We start from the raw sequence: 19,875 nt of genomic DNA, 5'->3' as shown, positions 1-19,875 counted from the left end.
TGGCTATGGCTCCGATTAGACCCCTAGCCTGGGAACCTCCATATGCTGCGGGAGTGGTCCTAGAAAAGGCAAAAAGACAAGCAAAAAAACCCCAAAAAACAAGTGAGGTATGGCTTCCTAAAGTAGACTACTTCCTTAGCATGACTGCTGCATAGATTTTAGGTACTCTGGGAATCATTTTGTGAGGAAGTAAAAGGGTCTTGCAGTGCTGGTCATATATAACACTTCCAAGTAAAATCTTGTAATATATGATGTGGAACAGTCATGGAAATCAGATTATTTTCCTAGAGAGCAGTGGTTCTCAAGTGGGCTGGGGTCAGGGGTGGGGGGTTTGCCCCTCAGGGAGCATTTGTACTTCTTGAGAAATTTTGCTTGTTACAAGTTGGCGATGCTGGTGGCATCTAGGGAGCAGAGGTCAGGAATATGGCAAAACATCCCACAATGCAGAGGACAGCCCCCAACAACAAGGAATTGTCTGCCTGACAATGTCAATAAAACCAGGGTTGAGAAACGTTGCTCTAGAGGATTTGAGTAAGAAAGACAGAGAACTATTCTCTTAGAACTTTAGTCTAACTGCCTTGTGATATTCCTAAGGGGAGAACAAGTTGTTTTGAAGCATTTCAGTTTCTAGTGTGTTTTCACTGTTGGTGGACTCTGATTAGACTAAGAAGAAATAATTTAATGTTCAGGATGAGATTGTGGACTCATTCAATAAAGATAACAAATAATACTGCTATGCATGTAAGACAACATGCTTCGGATAAGCTGATCTATTTACCTATGTATGGCTTGTGGCACATGACCTATGGTCTCAAATATAATTGATGTACCATTAAATATCAGAATTACTTTTCACTCTTTTCTCTTTCCCAGTCACCATCTCTTATTTTATCTTTGTTCTTGTCCCTACACACTTGTTCCTTTTTCCTTTTTTTTTTTTTTGGCTTTTTGCCTTTTCTAGGGCCACTTCCACGGCATATGGAGATTTCCAGGCTAGGGGTCAAATCAGAGCTGTAGCCACTGGCCTACGCCAGAGCCACAGCAACTCGGGATCCGAGCCACGTCTGCGACCTACACCACAGCTCACGGCAACGCCGGATCCTTAACTCACTGAGCAAGGGCAGGGATGGAACCTGCAACCTCCTGGTTCCTAGTCGGATTTGTTAACCACTGCGCCACGACGGGAACTCCCTGTTCCTTTTTTATCATTCTTTTTATTCCACCCCTTTCTCTGTTGTTTCCCCCTCTTCACCACTGCCTGTGCACACCTCTGACATCTCCTCCTATTCCCAACTCTCATCTGCTTCCTTCTTCACAGCTGTTGGCTCCTCATTCAGAATCACCAGTTTAACCACCATCCTCCATCAGTGTCTGAAAGAGCTGCCCTCATATTCCTTTTAGGTGCCATTTACTAGCACTCTCTGTTGTTAGTTCGTGAAAACTACAAACTAGCAAGTTCTTGCCTCCCTCAAAAAAAAAAAAAAAAAAAACCTCCAAAAAAGATGAGAGGACACATATGTTTCTGACACAAGTATTTGAGAAATTGCCTTTCATGTTTAGGGTTTTTTAGAGCAGGTTCCATCATTCCAGGATGGCTCTGCTAAAACCCAGTGGTTCTGATTGGGGTCTAACATATTATATCTTCTTTTCCAATAACTGTGGCTGTGATTGAACTCAGAGCTCTTCATTCCACTGGTTGCATCCTCACCATTTTTTCCTGTAGATTTCCACAGACTTACTAGGATGTTGCCTAATTCTTCCAGTACTAACAACTACTTAGATCTCCTTTAACCTCATGCCTTCTTTGCCTTGTGCCAGCTGTTATCCCAGATACCATGGGACTTTCTTGCTGCTTTCACTCCAGGATGTCTCTGGCCCCAAGTCTTTCTGTACCTCCCTGACTCTTATCATTGTCCCTCTGGTCAAGCCCAGATGGTGGACACTGGTGGCAATGTGCAATCAACACCAGACTAAAAAGGGTAGCATGGTCTCAGTGCTCCAAACTACTCTTCACTCAGAATTTGAAGGTATACAACTCTTTGAAGAAGACTTCTTTGTACATAACATATTCAAAACTGCTACCTGAACAGAATTCCATCATACAGAGTATATTAGAAGAAAATCAGTCTTTTATCATCTTTACCAATTTTAGGAAGCCTAACCTTGTGGTAGCCAAGATCATCTTTCTTACTATTGCAGAAAACTCTCTAAATTCAATAAGATCAGAAGTTAATTTACCCTTTAAAGACTGTGTACAGCTTCTACACATGACAGTGTTTTCCAGCAACACTAAAGGTAATGGGGGAAAAGCCATCATTCAGTAAGCACCTTTTTTTTGTTTTTTTTTTTTTTTGTTTGTCTTTTTGCCTTTTCTAGGGCAGCTCCCATGGTATATGGAGATTCCCAGGCTAGGGGCCTATACCAGAGCCACAGCAACGTGGGATTGGAGCTGCGTCTGCAACCTACACCACAGCTCATGGCAATGCTGGATCCTGAGCAAGGCCAGGGATCAAACTCGCAACCTCATGGTTCCTAGTCGGATTCATTAACCACTGCGCCACGATGGGGACTCCATAACTCTACTTTTTAAATAAGGATGTTTCTCATACTAAGATTTACAACTTTACTTTTCTCTTAATGACAATTAAAAAAATCCTGTTTCAAATGCTTTGAAATATTGCTCAGATAAATAAATGAAAAAAAAAGTAGAGTGTAAAACTTGATGTTTTCAAAGTTTTTATCGGTTGATGTATACAAAGTAAACTTATTTTTTTAAAAGGAGCGTTATGTTCAAATAGACATAAAAGTTCAGTTTATCTTTATGGCATTATAAGGAATAATTTAAGATTCATCTTCCAATAGTAGTAGATGCAAAATGATTCTGGTGGTTTTCCTACACTCAAAACAAATGTGTAATTAATGTCTTCAGTGAGAGATTAGATTACTTCCTAATCATTTTGGTGATGGTTATTCCTAGAATTAGTGGTTCATGTCAGTTTGATGCTTTTGTAAATTTTTTTTTTTTTTTATGGCCACATCTCAGTATATGGAAGTTCCCAGGCCAGGGGTTGAAATGGAGCTGCAACTGTCATCCTACACCACAGCCACAGCCACGCCAGCTCTGAACTGCCTCTGCGATGCACGATGTACGCAGCAGCTCTTGGTAACACAGGATCCTCAACCCACTGAGTGAGGCCAGGGATCAAACCTGCACCATAACAGACACTATGTCAGGTTCTTAACCTTCTGAGCCACAATGGGAATTCCTGGTTTTGTAAATTTGAATGTGCTGGCCTTTGACCACAATACCTGTGATGCTATAAAATTCTCAAACTAAGGATGTAAAACTGTTGCAAATACATACATGAACTGCTAATACATTCTGGAGCCCCAAAGAAAAAAATATAGATTGTTTACTATCTTAAAGCATTAGTGTACTGAGAGCCCCAGCTTCTCATTAATATAGGGTAACTGACAGGGTTTATTACCTTGTAAAGGTAATTACACTCTTTTTATAGAGATTAGGTAGTAATTTGAGCTTTCAACTTAGATTATTATGTTGTCATATTTACTTAAAAATCATCTTCCTCCAATTATAATATCATCTTTTTAAGGCTGAAAAGTACCACAAAGTTATTATTACTAAATTAATTTTTTTTCAGGGTGTTTGTATTTTATCTCCTGTTGCTATTGCAGCCTCCTCAGGTTATCTCTTTTGCTACCTTCCTGAACTCAGAATCACATATCAAAGCTAGAAGGTACCTTACCAATGACTGATTTGAACAGCAGTGTTCTTTAGAAGTTTCTGCAATGATAAAAATGGTTTGGATCTGTGCTGCCCATTACAGTGGCTACTTAGCCACACGTAGCTAATGTCACCATGGAACTGAATTTATCATTTTATTTAAGTTTAAATTTATAGAGCTGCATGTGGGTTCTGGCTACTATATTGGACAGTGCAGTTCTAGACCAACTTCTCCCCATCTCCCTCAGTTTACAATGACCTGAGACTCAGAGAAGAAGTGGCTTATCCAAAGATACAGATCCCTAACACACTCCATCATCCCCCTTCCCAGCAGTTCCCACTGATCACTTACTGCTTTCCTCTCCATTTTAATGTTTTCCTTAACCTGCTGTCTTTTCTGATGGGTACCTCTATTTTTTTTTTTTTACTCATTGGCAAACCAAAAAAATTCTTCAAAATTATTATACTATTTTAAGAAATGGATATTTAGGCCATTATACCAGTAATGATGGGGGAAAATTAGTATTGTTTTAGTTCTTAATTTCAAGAGCAGTTTTCATCTATTTTAACTTAACATGCCTGTGGGCCTCTATTATATCATCTGCACTTTACCGAAAGGGAAAATGAAGGCAAAGAAAAATATGAATGTCTTGCCTAAAGTCATACACTAAACGGTCAAGTAAAAAGGAGCCAGAGCCAAGAGGTAGAATTCGTGTCTTTCAACCAGGAAACATGGTTATTTTGGGCCACAAGTGAACAAGGCAACGGACAAGCCTTTCTCAAATAACTCTTAGATCCTCCCAAGAAACTGAACTAATTTAGAAATAAAAGGAAATTTTATTCAGGTAGATTCTCTGGTGCTGGAGACATTTTTAACGGTGATTGTAGCTTTGCCCACATTCAGGATACGTAAGGTCTCCAAGGTAGATTTCTCTGATAACTAATTAGGCCTGAGTGTCTAAAGCACTTTTATTACTTCACTATATTAGTAGAGCTTATTTGCTGTATGAATTCTTTGATGTCTAATAAGGGCTGAACTTACTCGGAAAGGCCTCCCGCACTCATCACATTCATAGGGTTTTTCACCTGTGTGGATTCTCTGATGTTGAATAAGACCTGTGCGTCCACTAAAATCTTTCCCACATTCTTTACATTTATAGGGTTTCACGCCAGTGTGTACTCTATGATGTCCAATGAGATGTGAGCGTTGAATGAAGGCTTTTCCACATTCATCACATTTGTAGGGCTTCTCTCCAGTGTGAGTTCTCCTGTGTTTACTCAGGTCTGAGCTATGACTAAAACTTTTTCCACAGTCATCACATTTATAGCGTCTTCTTTCCCTCTGTTGCCACTCGAATCTGCCCTCACTTTCAACAGCATCTTTGGATTCAGGATACTGAGGAGTATCTCTGTTAGATCTGTTGTTTATTTCCCCAAGGAATTTCATGTCTTTGGGTATATCTTCCTTCTGGGACAACTCTTCATTCTTAGTCCTGGTTTGATCACCTGTAATAATAAACAGTATATAAACAGGTCCATTCTAGGTTAAGAGGCAAAAAGCCTATGGAAGAAAGAACATGCAAATGTTAAAAATGTCTTTTTTTTTTTTTTTTTGTATTTTCTAGGGCTGCATTCATGGCATATGGAGGTTCTCAGGCTAGGGGTTGAATTGGAGCTGTAGCCGCTGGCCTACACCAGAGCCGCAGCAACACGGGATCCGAGCCGCGTCTGTAATCTACACCACAGCTCATGGCAATGCCGGATCCTTAACCCACTGAGCATGGCCAGGGATTGAACCCACAACCTCCTGGTTCCTAGTCGGATTCGTTAACCACTGCGCCATGACAGGAACTCCAAAAATGTCTTATAAAAACTAAAACCCATATACAATGCACAAATTAGGTATCTAGCACCATCAAAACATACACTGATAATATTGGGGAGAAAGTAGAGAAGAGGCCAGTAAGGAAGATAGCAGGATATGTTACTTGGGAATAGATCACAAAAGGAGGAAAAGGCAAAAATGTGGACGGCAATTCTGTGTAAATGCAAAATGGTAAACGGGGACTACAGATATGCCAAGGATAATTAAGGGGGATAAACAAGGAGGAGATTAGAAAACAAAGATGGGAAGGGAGGTAAAATTTTGGGAGAAACCTGAAGGGTCTGAAAGGTGGGTAGTAAGTGGTAGTAAAACCAAGTATAAGTGACTGGAGAAGGTAGGGAGATTAGGGATCTGAGAGGAATGAAGTGAGTAGGAACCATCAAAGGAAAGAAGTGTACATAATAATAATAGCTAAAAGCAGAGAGAAAGAGAGAGAGAGAGCGCATGCAGGTCAGGATAGAAGATAAACAGGAAGTGACAGTGGATGGTCTGGTGTATGTGCTGGGTTGAATCCTTTTTTCTGAAACTGATGTCCTTGATATCTCCTCCTATCTAAATCCTAGCTGGGCAGTTCTCAAACTTTATTGTGCATCAGAATCACCTGGCTCATCAAAACACAGATTGCTGGGCTTCTGACCCACAGAGCATCTGATTTGATAAGGTTGGGGTGAAGCCCAGGGGTGTGCATTTCTTGATATGATAGATAATGCTGGTACAGGGACTGCACTTTGAGAGCCACTGGTCTAGCTATTATTCAAGGTCCATCTCAAATGCTGTCTCCTCCAGGAAGTCTTCCCTAATCTGCTAAATTGGATGTGCTCTCCCTCTTCCTGATCTGCATGTCCTCAACCCTAAGCTTAATATGGAACTTGGCACACAGCAAGTACTAAATAAATATTTGTGGAGTTGAATTTTATAATATATATTTTGAGATTTTAGGGGGTAGACCTATGTGGTTATGCTGAAACCTCCATCTTAAAAGGCCTAGGAATCCTAATTGTACAACAATTGTTTAATCACATAGAGTTTTTCAGTGGTTCACTTGGCATGATGGAAGCAGCAGCAAGAGTCAGCAGAACATTTCAGTGTCTGCTGTGGGTATGGAAAACACTGGCTCTGGCCTGAGTGCCCAAACTGCACTCTTCATTGTCGTCATTTGTCCCCTTCCTACCAAATTTTCATCAAATCTTACCTCCCTTTTTACCATTTAAAACAATTTTTAAAAATGTTTTAAATCTTTTTTAGGGCTGCATCTGCAGCCTAAACCACATCTTGCAGCAATGCCAAATCCTTAACCCACTGAGTGAAGTCAGGGATCGAACCTGTGTCCTCATGGATATTAGTCAGGTTCATTATGGCTGAGCCACAACAGGAACTCCCCTGCCACCCCCCTGCCTTTTTTTTTCTTTGCTTTTTAGGGCTGCACCCCCAGCATATGGGTTTCCCAGGCTAGGGGTCAAATCGGTGCTGTAGCCACTGGCCTATGCCACAGACACGGCAATACCAGATCCAAGCCTCATCTTCGACCTGTACCACAGCTCACTACAACGCTGGATCCTTAACCCACTGAGCAAGGCCAGGGATCCACTGAGCAAGGCCAGGGATTGAACCTATGTCCTCATGGATACTAGTTAAGATTTGTTTCCGCTGAGCCCCAACGGGAACTTCCCTAACCCCCTGCTTTTTTTTTTTTTTTTTTAAATCAGGCAGTAGACTTTCTCAAAGCTTCATTACTTGTTCTAAAATGATACTATTTTGGAATCTAAATACTATATTATCTTTGAGGAGAAATTATAAGGACTGAATTGGAGCCAGAGGTCCAGATTTCAGCCCTGGCTCTGCTGATAATTGTTGAAATGTTGGCAGATGATAACCATTTTGGTTTCCTTATCACCTCTGTGCCCTCCTTCTCACCTATTGTTTGGTCAGATGAGGGAATGTATGATAAAGCATGTGTAAAAGTATAATGTGCAGCAGAAGTATTGCTAAATTAGTCGAATCACAGAAATCAGAGATATCCCTACACCATTAAGAAAAGTGTTTTCAAACATCAACATATTGGCTCCACAGCTTCTTTTATAAACTGGAGTCACTGATGGTTAGTTTTCTGTGGCTTATTGTTGAAGATGAGTGTTTTTTGAAAAAGGACAGAGAGTTGGCACTTGTGAGCAGTTTACTACCTTCGGGGGAATCTATCAGGCCTTAGGATGAGTTTCTCTCCTACAACTTCAGGAGAAGTCTGGAGAAAAATTCCTCACCAAGACTTCAAAAAATATTAAAAAAAATATCAATTTTCCTTGGCTAGCATAGCAGTTGAAATTATATCCCTCTCTCTTAGATCTGTAATTGAGCAATGTGAAGAATATTGTATGGAAACTGTCAAATGTGAACTTTTCTCATCTCAGGGATCTGTAGTCTGCTTGGCTAATTGGAATTTCAGAATTTTGTTTACGTATCTCTTCCAAGTGCCAACCCTAGGGTAACTGGATTCTAGGAGATCTTGTTTCAGAACTGACAAAATTAGGAGTATTTTGTTTAGCATCTTCTGCCAGAGCTATTTTTCCAGTGTTACTTTGGCACATCCAAAAGGCCTTATCAGTTACATTCCAGATAAGCCAAGTCCTGCTGGTCACTGAAATGAGAGTACATCCAGGGGTTCTGCTTTGGTGCGGTAGGCAAAGAATCTGACTGCAGTGGCTCAGGTAGCTGCAGAGGCATGGGGTCTATCCCTGACCCAGGAACTTCCATATGCTGCACCACAACAATGAAAAAAAAAAAGGATATGTCCATAAAGACCATTTAATTACTATGTGTACAACCTGCTTGACATCCTAGAGGAAAAGAAAGGACAAGGTTAAATGCTCAGTGAAGTGAAACTGGAAGAGTTAAGGAGACTATCATTTACCGCTAATGGAGAGTCAGTGTTGCAGGTTAATAGCATAGCCAAAATTTTTTTGACAATGTGTTACAAAGAACTGTAGGACCCTTGGTTCTCCAAGTTCTTTTCTCATATATGAAAACAGTTCTGTATTAAGTGACCACTATTATAATTCCCAGTTATGTTTACAGAGACAAGTGCCATTACCCTAGTCAAGAGCTAATACTAATACTCTTGTTGGTATGAATACAATGAAAAATTTAAAACAAGAGATACTGCATTAAAAAGTCTATTTAACAATAAATTTATTTTAAAAAGATACTTTCTTTTTGGTAAATTATCATGATGGTTTTAAAAAACTGTTCTGAACTAATAGGTAGGAGCCCCAGGTTATGATTGTAATTTTATCTCTTCCTCTAACTCCTAATGGAAACTTGGAAGAGTCACAACCACTGTGGTATAACTTTTCAACTGTAAAATGAGAATCTGGACCAGATGTTACATCTTTTAATAAAGTTGAGAGGCATTTCTTCAGATGTATTTGTTGTGATTGCTGCAGTGTTTTTTTTGTGTGTGTGTGTGCGCGCGCACGCGTGCATTTTGTTTTTTTGCTTGTTCATTTTTTTGGTGAGGAGATTGGTGGTGGGGGGGGACAGATAAAAATTGTGTCAGGTTGCTGGGGCTGTACCTTAGGAAACAATCATATTTATATTGTTCAATGCAGACAAAATAGACTTCCCTAAGAATTCACAGGTCTCACAGGATAGCTACATTTCATAAAGCATCTTTTGATAAATTAAGAAAAGACTCCCTTGAAAGGTTATTTTGGCAGCAGCACATGTGTAAGCTTCTACAATTTTCTGCATAGAAAGAGTGTGTTTTTCTTGGGAGTTCCCGTTGTGGTGCAGTGGTTAATGAATCTGACTAGGAGCCATGAGGTTGCGGGTTCGATCCCTGGCCTTGCTCAGTGGGTTAATGATCCAGCTTTGCCGTGAGCTGTGGTGTGGGTTGTAGCCTTGGCTCGGACCCCACATTGCTGTGGCTCTGGCACAGGCTGGTGGCTACAGCTCCGATTGGACCCCTGGCCTGGGAACCTCCATATGCCGTGCAAGTGGCCCTAGAAAAGGCAAAAAGACAAAAAGACAAAAAAAAAGAAAGACTGTGTTTTTCTAGAACTTAAACTAGTGTGAAGCAGAGTGAAACTGATCCAGAGGTATTTGTAAAACAAACAAACAAACAAAACAGAAGGATAGGAGTTCCCTGGTGTCTCAGCAGGTTAAGGATCTGGCATTGTCACTGTTGTGGCTCAGGTCACTGATGTTGTGTGGGTTCAGTTCCTGGCCATGGCTGTGGCAAAAAACCAAAACAAAGCAAAAAATAGAAGGAAAGCCCATCTAGAATTTAAAGTTTTACACAGACAAGCTGCTAGTCATAATCAATAATTCTCTGTGCTCTACACAACAGAATTAGCATTTGATACATTAAATGATTACTGTGATCTGGTTTTTAAGTGCATATCCTGTCTCCAAAGATGAGGTGAGAAACTTATATGGCTTCTCACAGAAAAGAGATGAAGATTCCAGGAAGTTAAGCTTATTTGAGCTTATCTAAAAGATTTGCATCTTTCAGCTTCTGCCTTCTGAAGCTATTCTTACTGACTCATTAACTTTTTTTCTTTCTTTCTTTCTTTCTTTTTTTTTTTTTTTGTCTTTTTAGGTCCGCACCTTCAGCATGTGGAAGTTCCCAGGCTAGGGGTTGAATGGGAGCTGCAGCTGCCGGCCTTTGCCACAGCCACAGCAATGTGGGATCCGAGCCATGTCTGATGCCTACACCACAGCTCATGTCAATGCCAAATCCTTAACCCACTGAACGATGCCATGGATACCAGTCAGGTTGGTTAACCACTGAGCCATGATGGGAACTCCTCATTAACTTCTAAATGCCAAATTCAAGGGAATCTTACAGTTACATTGCTACTGGTTACATCTGGTGGAAACTCCTCCCTTGGCTTTGGTGATACCATCCTCTTCTGCTTCTCTTAACCTCTTTGACAGCCCCTGCTCTCTCCTTTCTAAAATCCTTTTCCTCTATGAAAACTTGAGATGGTGGCATGCCTCACAATTTTTCATGTGCTCTCTTCTCTTTTTACTCTATAGTCTTCCGAGTCACCATCATCTGCACTCACGTCTTCTATAATCTACCCAGTATCTGACTCCAAAGCTCTGTCTCCTCCCATACCTTTCTCCTGTATTTAGAACCACATTTAATTTATTTATTTATTTATGTCTTTTTGCTTTTTCTAGGGCCGCTTGCGTGGCATATGGAGGTTCCCCAGCTAGGGGTCCAATTGGAGCTGTAGCCATTGGCCTTCGCCAGAGCCACAGCAACTGGAGATCTGAGCTGCATCTGCAACCTACACCACAGCTCATGGCAATGCCAGATCCTTAAGCCACTGAGCAAGGCCAAGGATCGAACCTGAAACCTCCTGGTTCCTAGTCAGACTCGTTAACCACTGCAACACGATGGGAACTCCAGAACCACATTTTAAACTGCACTGCCTGATATTACAAAGCCACAGTAATCAAAACAGTGTGGTACTGGTACCAAAACAGACATACAGACCAATGGAATAGAATAGAGAACCAAACCCAGACACCTATGGTCAATTAATCTTTGACAATGGGAGGCAAAAATATAAAATGGGAAAAAGACAGTCTTTTCAGTAAGTGGTGCTGGGAAAATTGGACAGCCGTATGTAATTCAATAAAACTGGAACACACCCTCACACCGTGAACAAAAAGAAACTCAAAATGGGTTAAAGACAAACTCCTAGAAGAGAACATAGGCAAAACATTCTCTCACATCAACCTTACAAATGTTTTCTTTCTTTTTTTTTTTGTCTTTTGTCTTTTTTGTTGTTGTTGTTGTTGTTGTTGTTGCTATTTCTTGGGCCGCTCCTGCGGCATATGGAGGTTCCCAGGCTAGGGGTTGAATCGGAGCTGTAGCCACCGGCCTACGCCAGAGCCATAGCAACTCGGGATCCGAGCCACGTCTGTGACCTACACCCCAGCTCACGGCAACGCCAGATCGTTAACCCACTGAGCAAGGGCAGGGACCGAACCCGCAACCTCATGGTTCCTAGTCGGATTCGTTAACCACTGCGCCACGACGGGAACTCCACAAATGTTTTCTTAGGTCGGTCTTCCAAGGCAACAGGAATAAAAGCAAAAATAAACCAATGGGACCTAAGAAAACTGACAAGCTTTTGCACAGCAAAGGAAACCTAAAAAAAAAAAAAAGACAACATAAGGAATGGGAGAACCTAGTTTCAAACAATGCAACTGACAAGGGCTTAATCTCTAAAATATACAAACGACTTATACAAATCAACAGCAAAAAAGGCCAACAAACCAATTGAAAAATGGGCAAAAGACCTGAATAGACATTTCTCCAAAGAAGATATACAGATGGCCAAGAAGCACCTGAAAAAATGCTCAACATCACTGATTATTAGAGAAATGCAAATAAAAACCTCACACCTGTCAGAATGTCCATCATTAGTTAAGTCCACAAATAACAAATACTAGAGAGGGTGTGAAGAAAAGGGAACCCTCCTACACTGTTGGCGGGAACATAAATTGGTACAATCACTATGGAAAACAGTATGGAGGTATCTCAGAAAACTAAATACAGAACTACCATATGACCCAACAATCCCAGTCTTGGGCATATATCTGGACAAAACTTTCCTTGAGAAAGACACAGGCACCCGCACGTTCACTGCAGCACTATTCACAATAGCCAAGACATGGAATCAACCTAAATGTACACTGACAGATGAATGAATTAAGAAGATGAGGTATATATACACAATGGAATACTACTCAGCCATAAAAAAGAACAAAATAATGCCATTTGAAGCAACATGGATGGAACTAGAGACTCTCATACCAAGTGAAGTAAGTCAGAAAGAGAAAGACAAATACTATATGATATCACTTATATCTGGAATCTAATATACGCATAAATGAGCCTTTTCACAGAAAAGAAACTCATGGACTTGGAGAACAGACTTGTGGTTGCCAAGGGGGAAGGGTTGGGAGAGGGAGTGGGATGCACTGGGAATCTGGGTTTAACAGATGCAAACTATTGCCTTCGGAATGGATAAACAATGAGATCCTGCTGTATAGCACTGGGAATTATATCTAGTCACTTGTGATGGAGCATGATGGAGGATTATGTGAGAAAAAGAATGTATATATATGTGTGTGACTGGGTCACTTTGCTGTACAGTAGAAAATTGACAGAACATTGTAAACCAACTACAATGGAAAAAATAAAAATCATTATAAATAAAAAAAATAAACTGCACTGCTTGCTGGATTTTACTTACTTGTACTTTTCACAGGCACAGAATTTTATACATAAATTCACATGTATAAAAATTAAATCCACTCTAACTCTTCTTCCCAAATAAATATATATTCTCTGATTTTCCTCTCAATTGCTGATACCATTATTTGCAAGACGCCCAAGCCATAAACTTGGACTGTATTAAAATGTCCATTCCCTCAACCTCCCCTGCCCCCGCCACCCCCATTGTATCATGTCAGACCTGTTCATCCTAATTACTATATATGTCCTGAAGTTTCCCCTTCCTCTCTTCAGCCTTATCCCCACTCTGGTCCACTATCTTCTGTATTTGAGAGTGGCCTCCCCCCTTGTTTATATCTTTTTTCCCTACTATAATTGTATGCTCATTCACTTACAGACTTTGGAAAATCAATCACCTATGATTTCATTATCTTGAAATAACCTACGTAGACATTTGGTGATAATCCTTTTAGTCTATGTAACTTCCAGTTCTAGGTAACTTTTATAAAATGGAACCACGGATGGTGATTTTTAAAAATCCAAATCTGGAGTTCCTATCTTGGTGCAGTGGAAATGAATCTAACTAGTAACCATGAGGTTTCAGGTTCGAGCCCTGGCCTTGCTCAGTGGATTAAGGATCCAGTGTTGCCGTGAGCTGTGGTGTAGGTCATAGACACGGCTTGGATCCCACATTGCTGTGGCTGTGTCGTAGGCTGGCAGCTGTAGCTCTGATGTGACCCCTAGCCTGGAAACCTCTGTATGCCATAGGTGTGGTCCTAAAAAGCAATAAATAAATAAATAAATAAAAATACAAATCTGTCAGCCACTCCTCTGAAATAATGTAAGACCTCCATCTGATAGAATGGAGTTCCATTTCTTTAGCAAGGTATTCAGCTAAAGAACTGACCACTGGCCTTTCATTTTTTTCCCACAAAATTCTCTATATCAAAATCAAACTCAGAGTAGCTGCTGTTCTTAGAATGTGTGTTATGTGTGCCCTCGTGCTCCCTGCACCCTACTATTCTCTCTGCCCAGAATGTTTCCTCTTCCCAGTTCACCCCTCCTCATCTAACCATCTAAGCTCAAGCAAACCTATTCTGATACCTTTGCAGGCCTACCACAGGAATAGCTGTCCTTTTCTCTGTAGCTCACCACATGCTGTAACAGTGCATTCTCTGCTTCTTGAAGAACTTAAGTGTCTTATCTTTGTCTTCCTTACACCTAGCATGACGCCTGACATACAGCTGCTATTCAACAAGTGTTTAATGAAAGAGAAATGAATGAACAGAACAGGAGGTCTCAAACTTACCTCTAAAGGAAACCTATAACCTACCCTCCACCCCTTGAGTTAAAGCACTACAAGGTCCTTTAAATTATATATAAATGAATAGTATACTTTCCAGATATTAGCTAGAAGTATTTTAGCTTAAAATAATTTTTCAAATTAGGCAAATCACCTGGCAGGGATCCTAGAGAATGAGAGAACCATACTGGTAAAATTTAAAGTAGTGAGAGTGGCATCTAGAATAGGCCAGGGTGTAACATACTGCTGAGGAAAGGCATTATGAACAGGAGAACCTCTAGAAAAAGGGTAGGGAGCACTGTAAAGAGTAGAGTTTGGGTAAACTGCATACATTGATAAAGTTCATCTGCTTTTTGTTTTTAATTTTTTTTTCAGCCACTCCTACAGCATATGAAAATTCCTGGGCCAAGGATTGAATTCGAGCCACAGCTTCGACAATGCTGGATCCTTAACTGCGCCACAGTTGGAACTCCAACTTGCCTGCATTTTATTATGTATTTATTTATTTTGTCTTTTTAGGGCCGCACCCGAAGCATAGGGAAGTTCCCAGGCTAGGGGTTGAATTGTAGCTGCAGCTGTTGCCCTACACCACAGCTTGCTCACGGCAATGCTGGATCTTTAACCCACTGAGGGAGGCCAGGGAACGAACTCGTGTATTCTCATGGATACTAGCTGGGTTCGTTACTGCTGAGCCAATTTGTCTGCTCTTTATTTTTTTATTTTTTGCTTTTTAGGGCCACACCTCCAGCACAAGGAAGTTCCTAGGCTAGGGGTCAAACTGGAGCTACAGCTGCTGGCCTATGCCATAGCCACAGCAATGCGGGATCCCAACCGCATCTGCGACCTACACCACAGCTCACAGTAATGCCAGACACCCAACCCACTGAGGAAGGCCAGGGATTGAAGCCACATCCTCATGGTTACCAGTTGGATTCATCTCTGCTGCGCCACAATGGGAACTCCTTGTCTGCCTTTTAAATGTAGCCTGGGGATACACAAGACATCCTGGATGTTAATTAGTGGAATGTGGGACCAAACCACAGCCAAAACCAGGTCAACCTGACATTCAGAGAAACTAAAAGACATAGCTCTACCTCGCAATGTAACTGTAAAAAACATAGCTCTACCCCCCAGTGTAACTGTACTTTTAAGTAGGTTATTAAGATTAAATTAGGTCATAAGGGTGGGGCCCTAATCCAGTAGGATTTTGGTGCCTCTATAAGAAGAAGGGATACGGGGAGTGCTTGTGCACAGAGAAAAGACCATATGAAGACACAGCAAGTCAGCAAGCCAAAGGGTCCTTACTAAAAAACAATTCTGCTGGCACCCTATCTTGGACTGTCCAGCTTCCAGAACTGTGAGAAAATAGTTTCTTGTTGTTTAAGCCACCCAGTTTATGGTGTGGTATTCTGTCCTGGCAGCCTGAGCAGACTAATACAGTGTGTCATAAATTCTGCTCAAATTGGAAATTTAAGGGAAATTAACTAGAATCATTAGATAACAACAGATAGAAGTATAAGGTATTATTCACTTGAATGAGTACTTAAATCCCATCCCCTAAACTTTGGGCAAAATAGCAGATATTATTGTTTTTTTTTTTTCCTTGCCTGCAGCATGTGCGAGTTATGGCCAGGTTATACTTGAGCCATAGCAGTGCAAATGCCAAGTCCTTAACTGCTATGCCACTAGGGAACTCCCCAAATAGCAGCTTTAAAGTCTAATGAAAAACTGAAATACATTTCTTTCTGTGGTGGGGTAAGGATAGGAAAGAAGATAAAATCTTCCACAGTGAGGTGAGGGACAAAACTTAAAAAGGAGATGAAAGTGAGAAAGCTCCTGTCTAATCTAAGAAACCAGCTCTTTCCTCATATACACAAAACTCCTGCTCCTTACCATTCCTTTGAGGCTCCCCAGATTCTTGCTCCTGCTGGGTCTTCCTGGGATGGAATTGGATAGTCAGTGATTCACGTGGCCTTCTTAAGGGGGCCAACTTGTTCAAAAGTGTGTCCTGTCTTTCTGAATTGGCTGGAACCTGGGAACAATGAAGTATGATTGTGCTTGTAAGGTAGATTATGTGAAAGAACTGAAAAAACTTCTTTGAAAGATCAAAAGAAAAAAAAAATCTGCCAGGGACCAGGGCTATAGAAAAGGGGACAAATTCTCATTCAATTGCAAATGGCCAGAATGACTAAAAACAAAGAGACAGAGACTGATCTACAGTTCAAGACACTGGAGAATAAAAACCAGTGTCTCTAACAGTGATTTGCAGAGGTCCAGAATCATAAGAGTCTTGGGACTTGAAAGATGATCTAACCCAACTTCCTCCATTTCTTCTATAACTGGTCCAGTATGATAGCCACGAGAAAAATGTGGTTACTGAGGGTTTGAGATGTGGCTAATACACAATGAGATGTGAAGTGTAAAATACATATAAAAATGAAATTAAAAAAGAACGTAAAATACCTTTTTAAATACTGATTAGATATTTGGGATTGAATAAAATATATTTAATTTCATTTGTTTTTATTTTTAAATGTGGCTACTAGAAAATTTAAATTATGTATACGGCTTACACTGTACTTAATTACATATATATATATATATATATATATTTTTTTTTTTTTGTCTTTTTGCCTTTTCTTGAGCCGCTCCCACGGCACATGGAGGTTCCCAGGCTAGGGGGTCCAACTGGAGCTGTAGCCGCTGGCCTATGCCAGAGCCACAGCAACGCAAGATCCGAGCCGCGTCTGCAACCCACACCACAGCTCACAGCAAGGCCAGATCCTTAAGCCACTGAGCAAGGCCAGGGATCAAACCCACAACCTCATGGTTCCTAGTCGGATTCGTTAACCACTGTGCCACGATGGGAACTCCTTTAATTACATATATTAAATGTACATTTAGTTACATGTATTAAATATGAATGGGTCACAATTAGACAGTGCTGTTCTGCAATATCCTTATCATCTACTTGAACCCCACTTTGAAGGGGAGTTTCCTATTACAAGGTAGCCTATTTTATGTATAGGTAACCATGAATTTTATAAAAATTTTTGTTTTCATCTGATACCTATTTGCCTTCCTCTTTGCCTTCCTATAGCTTCTCACTGATCCTAGCCTTCCAAAGTGACATAGAATCAGTACAGTGTCTCTCTTTACTCAGCCACACTTTAGTTCTTTGACACTGGCAGCCAGTCCCTGCTCTTCTCTAGGGTAATGTATTAAATGTCTTCAGGTATTCTTTCATGTGCCTTTTGCTTTGGCTCAGTCCGTATACCCTGATCTCCCACAGCCAAATGACCACCCTCTTCCCACCTGCTTTTGAGGTTCATCAAGCTCTCTCTCCAGATCCTCCAACACAGTCACCGCATCCTCTCCAGTCTCTGGATTGTGTGCCTGCACCCATGCTTGCAGATCCTTAGGAAGAATGCTCAGAAATTGTTCAAGCACCAGCAGGTCTAATATCTGCTCCTTTGTGTGGCATTCTGGCCTCAGCCACTGGTGGCAAAGTTCGGAGAGCTGGGTGAGAGCTTCGCGGGGTCCAGGTGCATCCTGATAGCACAGTTTCCTGAAGTGCTGCCTGAAGAGTTCCCTTCTGTGAGGACTGTACTTTCCTGAGGTGGAGTCCTGTCTCCAGTCTTCTGCCTTAACTATTAGAAGGGCTTTTTGTTCCTCGGCTTCCAGGGATGTGGCCATTCTGAGCTGTTTTTCAGGAGACTGATCCTCTATCTGGGATTACTTCAAGGAGACTCTCTTAGAATCTTGTCTCAGAGAAAACTGTTACCATTGAGAAACGACAAAAGCTGCTGTGAACATAATCGCTAATAAAGGGAAGCAACCAGAACTGAGTAAATAGTCTGACAGGAGGCTGTAAATAAGAATACGGAAGCAGGAGCATAGGTTTGAATCTGAGCTCTGCTGTAATTCAGAACAAGTTACCTATCTAGACTAGATCCTCATCTGTAAAAATTCTCATGTTTCTCACAGGATTGCTCTGTAGATTAAACAAGAATGTACGCAAAGTCCTTGGCTTGGCAGCAAGCCCTAGATAAACACTAAGGATTAATAGCTTTGTTAAAAGGCTCTTTCAGTCCACAACCTAAGATGTACGGGTCCCTAGGATTCGGTGGTTGTGGGGTACATGCTCCAACTCAGGAAGGGGGTTAAGACGGATGCCCTTGCAGAGCAACTCGCAGGCGATGCTCCCCTTTCACTCCATTCTCCTGGAAGGTCGGCCCAAGTCCTCTGTCGTAGATCTGTCCAGAGGGAGGGGACAGCCTGTGAGATGGAGGTGAGAGGAGGGGGTTTCTGCTGACCACAGCCGTGCCCTGCGCCTTCCCAGGAACCGAGAGAGACTCACCTCGCTCGGAGAGGAACAGGAGTGACTAGGGTCCTCTGGGCGGCCCCGAACAAAGGTTAGACTCAAACTAACCAATCAGCGCTCGGCCGCTGTCAGCGGGGCGCTTCCTGGCCGCTCTAGGAAGCCTCGTCTCGGTGGCCGCAGCCAGGCTACCCTTCTCCGCTCTTGCCGCGGGAGGTCCAGCCTGCGCGGTTCTGTAGAGGGGTATGATGACTTTGTGGCACGCAAGCTCATTTTCTTTGCTCTTAAAAAATTTTTTTTTCCTTCTCAATATTTTCTCCACTTAATTACTAAATAAGTAATATGAACATGTAGTGCACTCACATGGTTCAATACTTAAAAACAATTATAACCTATAATGGAAAAAAAATCTGAAAAAGAAAATTTTAAAAACTGAATCACTTTGCTGTATACCTGAAACTAACACAATATTGTGAATTAACTATACTTAAATTTTAAAAAATTTAAAAAAGAATAACTATCCCTCAGCACCTAGTTTTGGCAACCAAAGTTTTTCATGACATATGCTTTATGGTTCTGTAGATATATGATAGATATATGACACCATATGATGCAGAAAAAGATATTTGTATTTATAAAACACAAATATTTTAAATTCACAATTTAAAATAGTGAATATTGGGAGTTGCCATCTTGGTGCAGTGGAAAAGAATCCGACTAGTATTCATGGGGACGAAGGTTCAATCCCTGCCCTTCCTCAGTGGGTCAGGGATCTGGCTTTGCCATGAGCTGTGGTGTATGTCGCAGACTTGGCTGGGATCCCACATTGCTGTGGCTGTAGTATAGGCTGGGGGCTGCAGCTCCAATTCCACCCCTGCCTGGGAACCTCCATATGCCGCAATAAATTTTATTTTGTGAGAGCAGTAAGGAATTGGTTTTTATTTTTTTTTAATTTTTATTTTTTGGCTGCATCTGCAGCATACAGAAATTCCAGTGCCAGGGATTCAACTGGTGCCAAAGCAGTAACCTGAGCCACAACAGTGACAACACCAGATCCTTAACCCACTAAGTTACCATAAAACTCCAGGAATAGGTTTTTAAGTGAAGTTTGGAAAGCTGGTACACAGCTTTCTGCTGATGTTGATAACAGGGAGGACAGGACTGTATTATTCTGCATGGTGTCCTTTGTTAATGCAACCCAAGCTGGAATGCATTACTTGAGAGAATGGATATTCAGTCTGATTCAGCATGGTGTTTCTTATGTCTGCAGTGTTCCTAATGCTATCATCTGGATAGCTGGCAGAGCTTTCAACCCTTCCCTTTATCTCAGGGTAGTTTCTGATGCTTATCTTGTTCACGAATGGCCTGG

General features: G+C 41.2%; 1 protein-coding gene across 2 annotated transcripts; it reads right to left on the bottom strand.

Annotated features, from left to right (window-relative positions):
- Window positions 1-4,562: 4,562 nt before the first annotated feature.
- Window positions 4,563-18,600, bottom strand: ZSCAN16 (zinc finger and SCAN domain containing 16). Of its 2 annotated transcripts, none has more exons than XM_047796869.1 (4): window positions 18,546-18,600; window positions 17,501-18,441; window positions 16,079-16,217; window positions 4,563-5,251 (listed from the first exon to the last, which is right to left on the bottom strand). In XM_047796869.1, exons 2-4 carry the CDS (start codon window positions 17,879-17,881, stop codon window positions 4,731-4,733), a joined length of 1,041 nt encoding a protein of 346 aa, XP_047652825.1. In that variant the 5' UTR covers window positions 17,882-18,441; window positions 18,546-18,600; the 3' UTR covers window positions 4,563-4,730. The 2 variants fall into 2 exon arrangements, with proteins under 2 accessions (XP_047652825.1, XP_047652824.1); XM_047796868.1 differs by having other exon boundaries at window positions 17,501-17,962; window positions 18,546-18,593.
- Window positions 18,601-19,875: the final 1,275 nt, after the last annotated feature.

Source organism: Phacochoerus africanus, chromosome 9 (assembly GCF_016906955.1).
Source record: "Phacochoerus africanus isolate WHEZ1 chromosome 9, ROS_Pafr_v1, whole genome shotgun sequence".
Lineage (NCBI taxonomy): Eukaryota > Metazoa > Chordata > Mammalia > Artiodactyla > Suidae > Phacochoerus > Phacochoerus africanus.
This window is presented reverse-complemented; position numbering and strand designations above follow the sequence as displayed.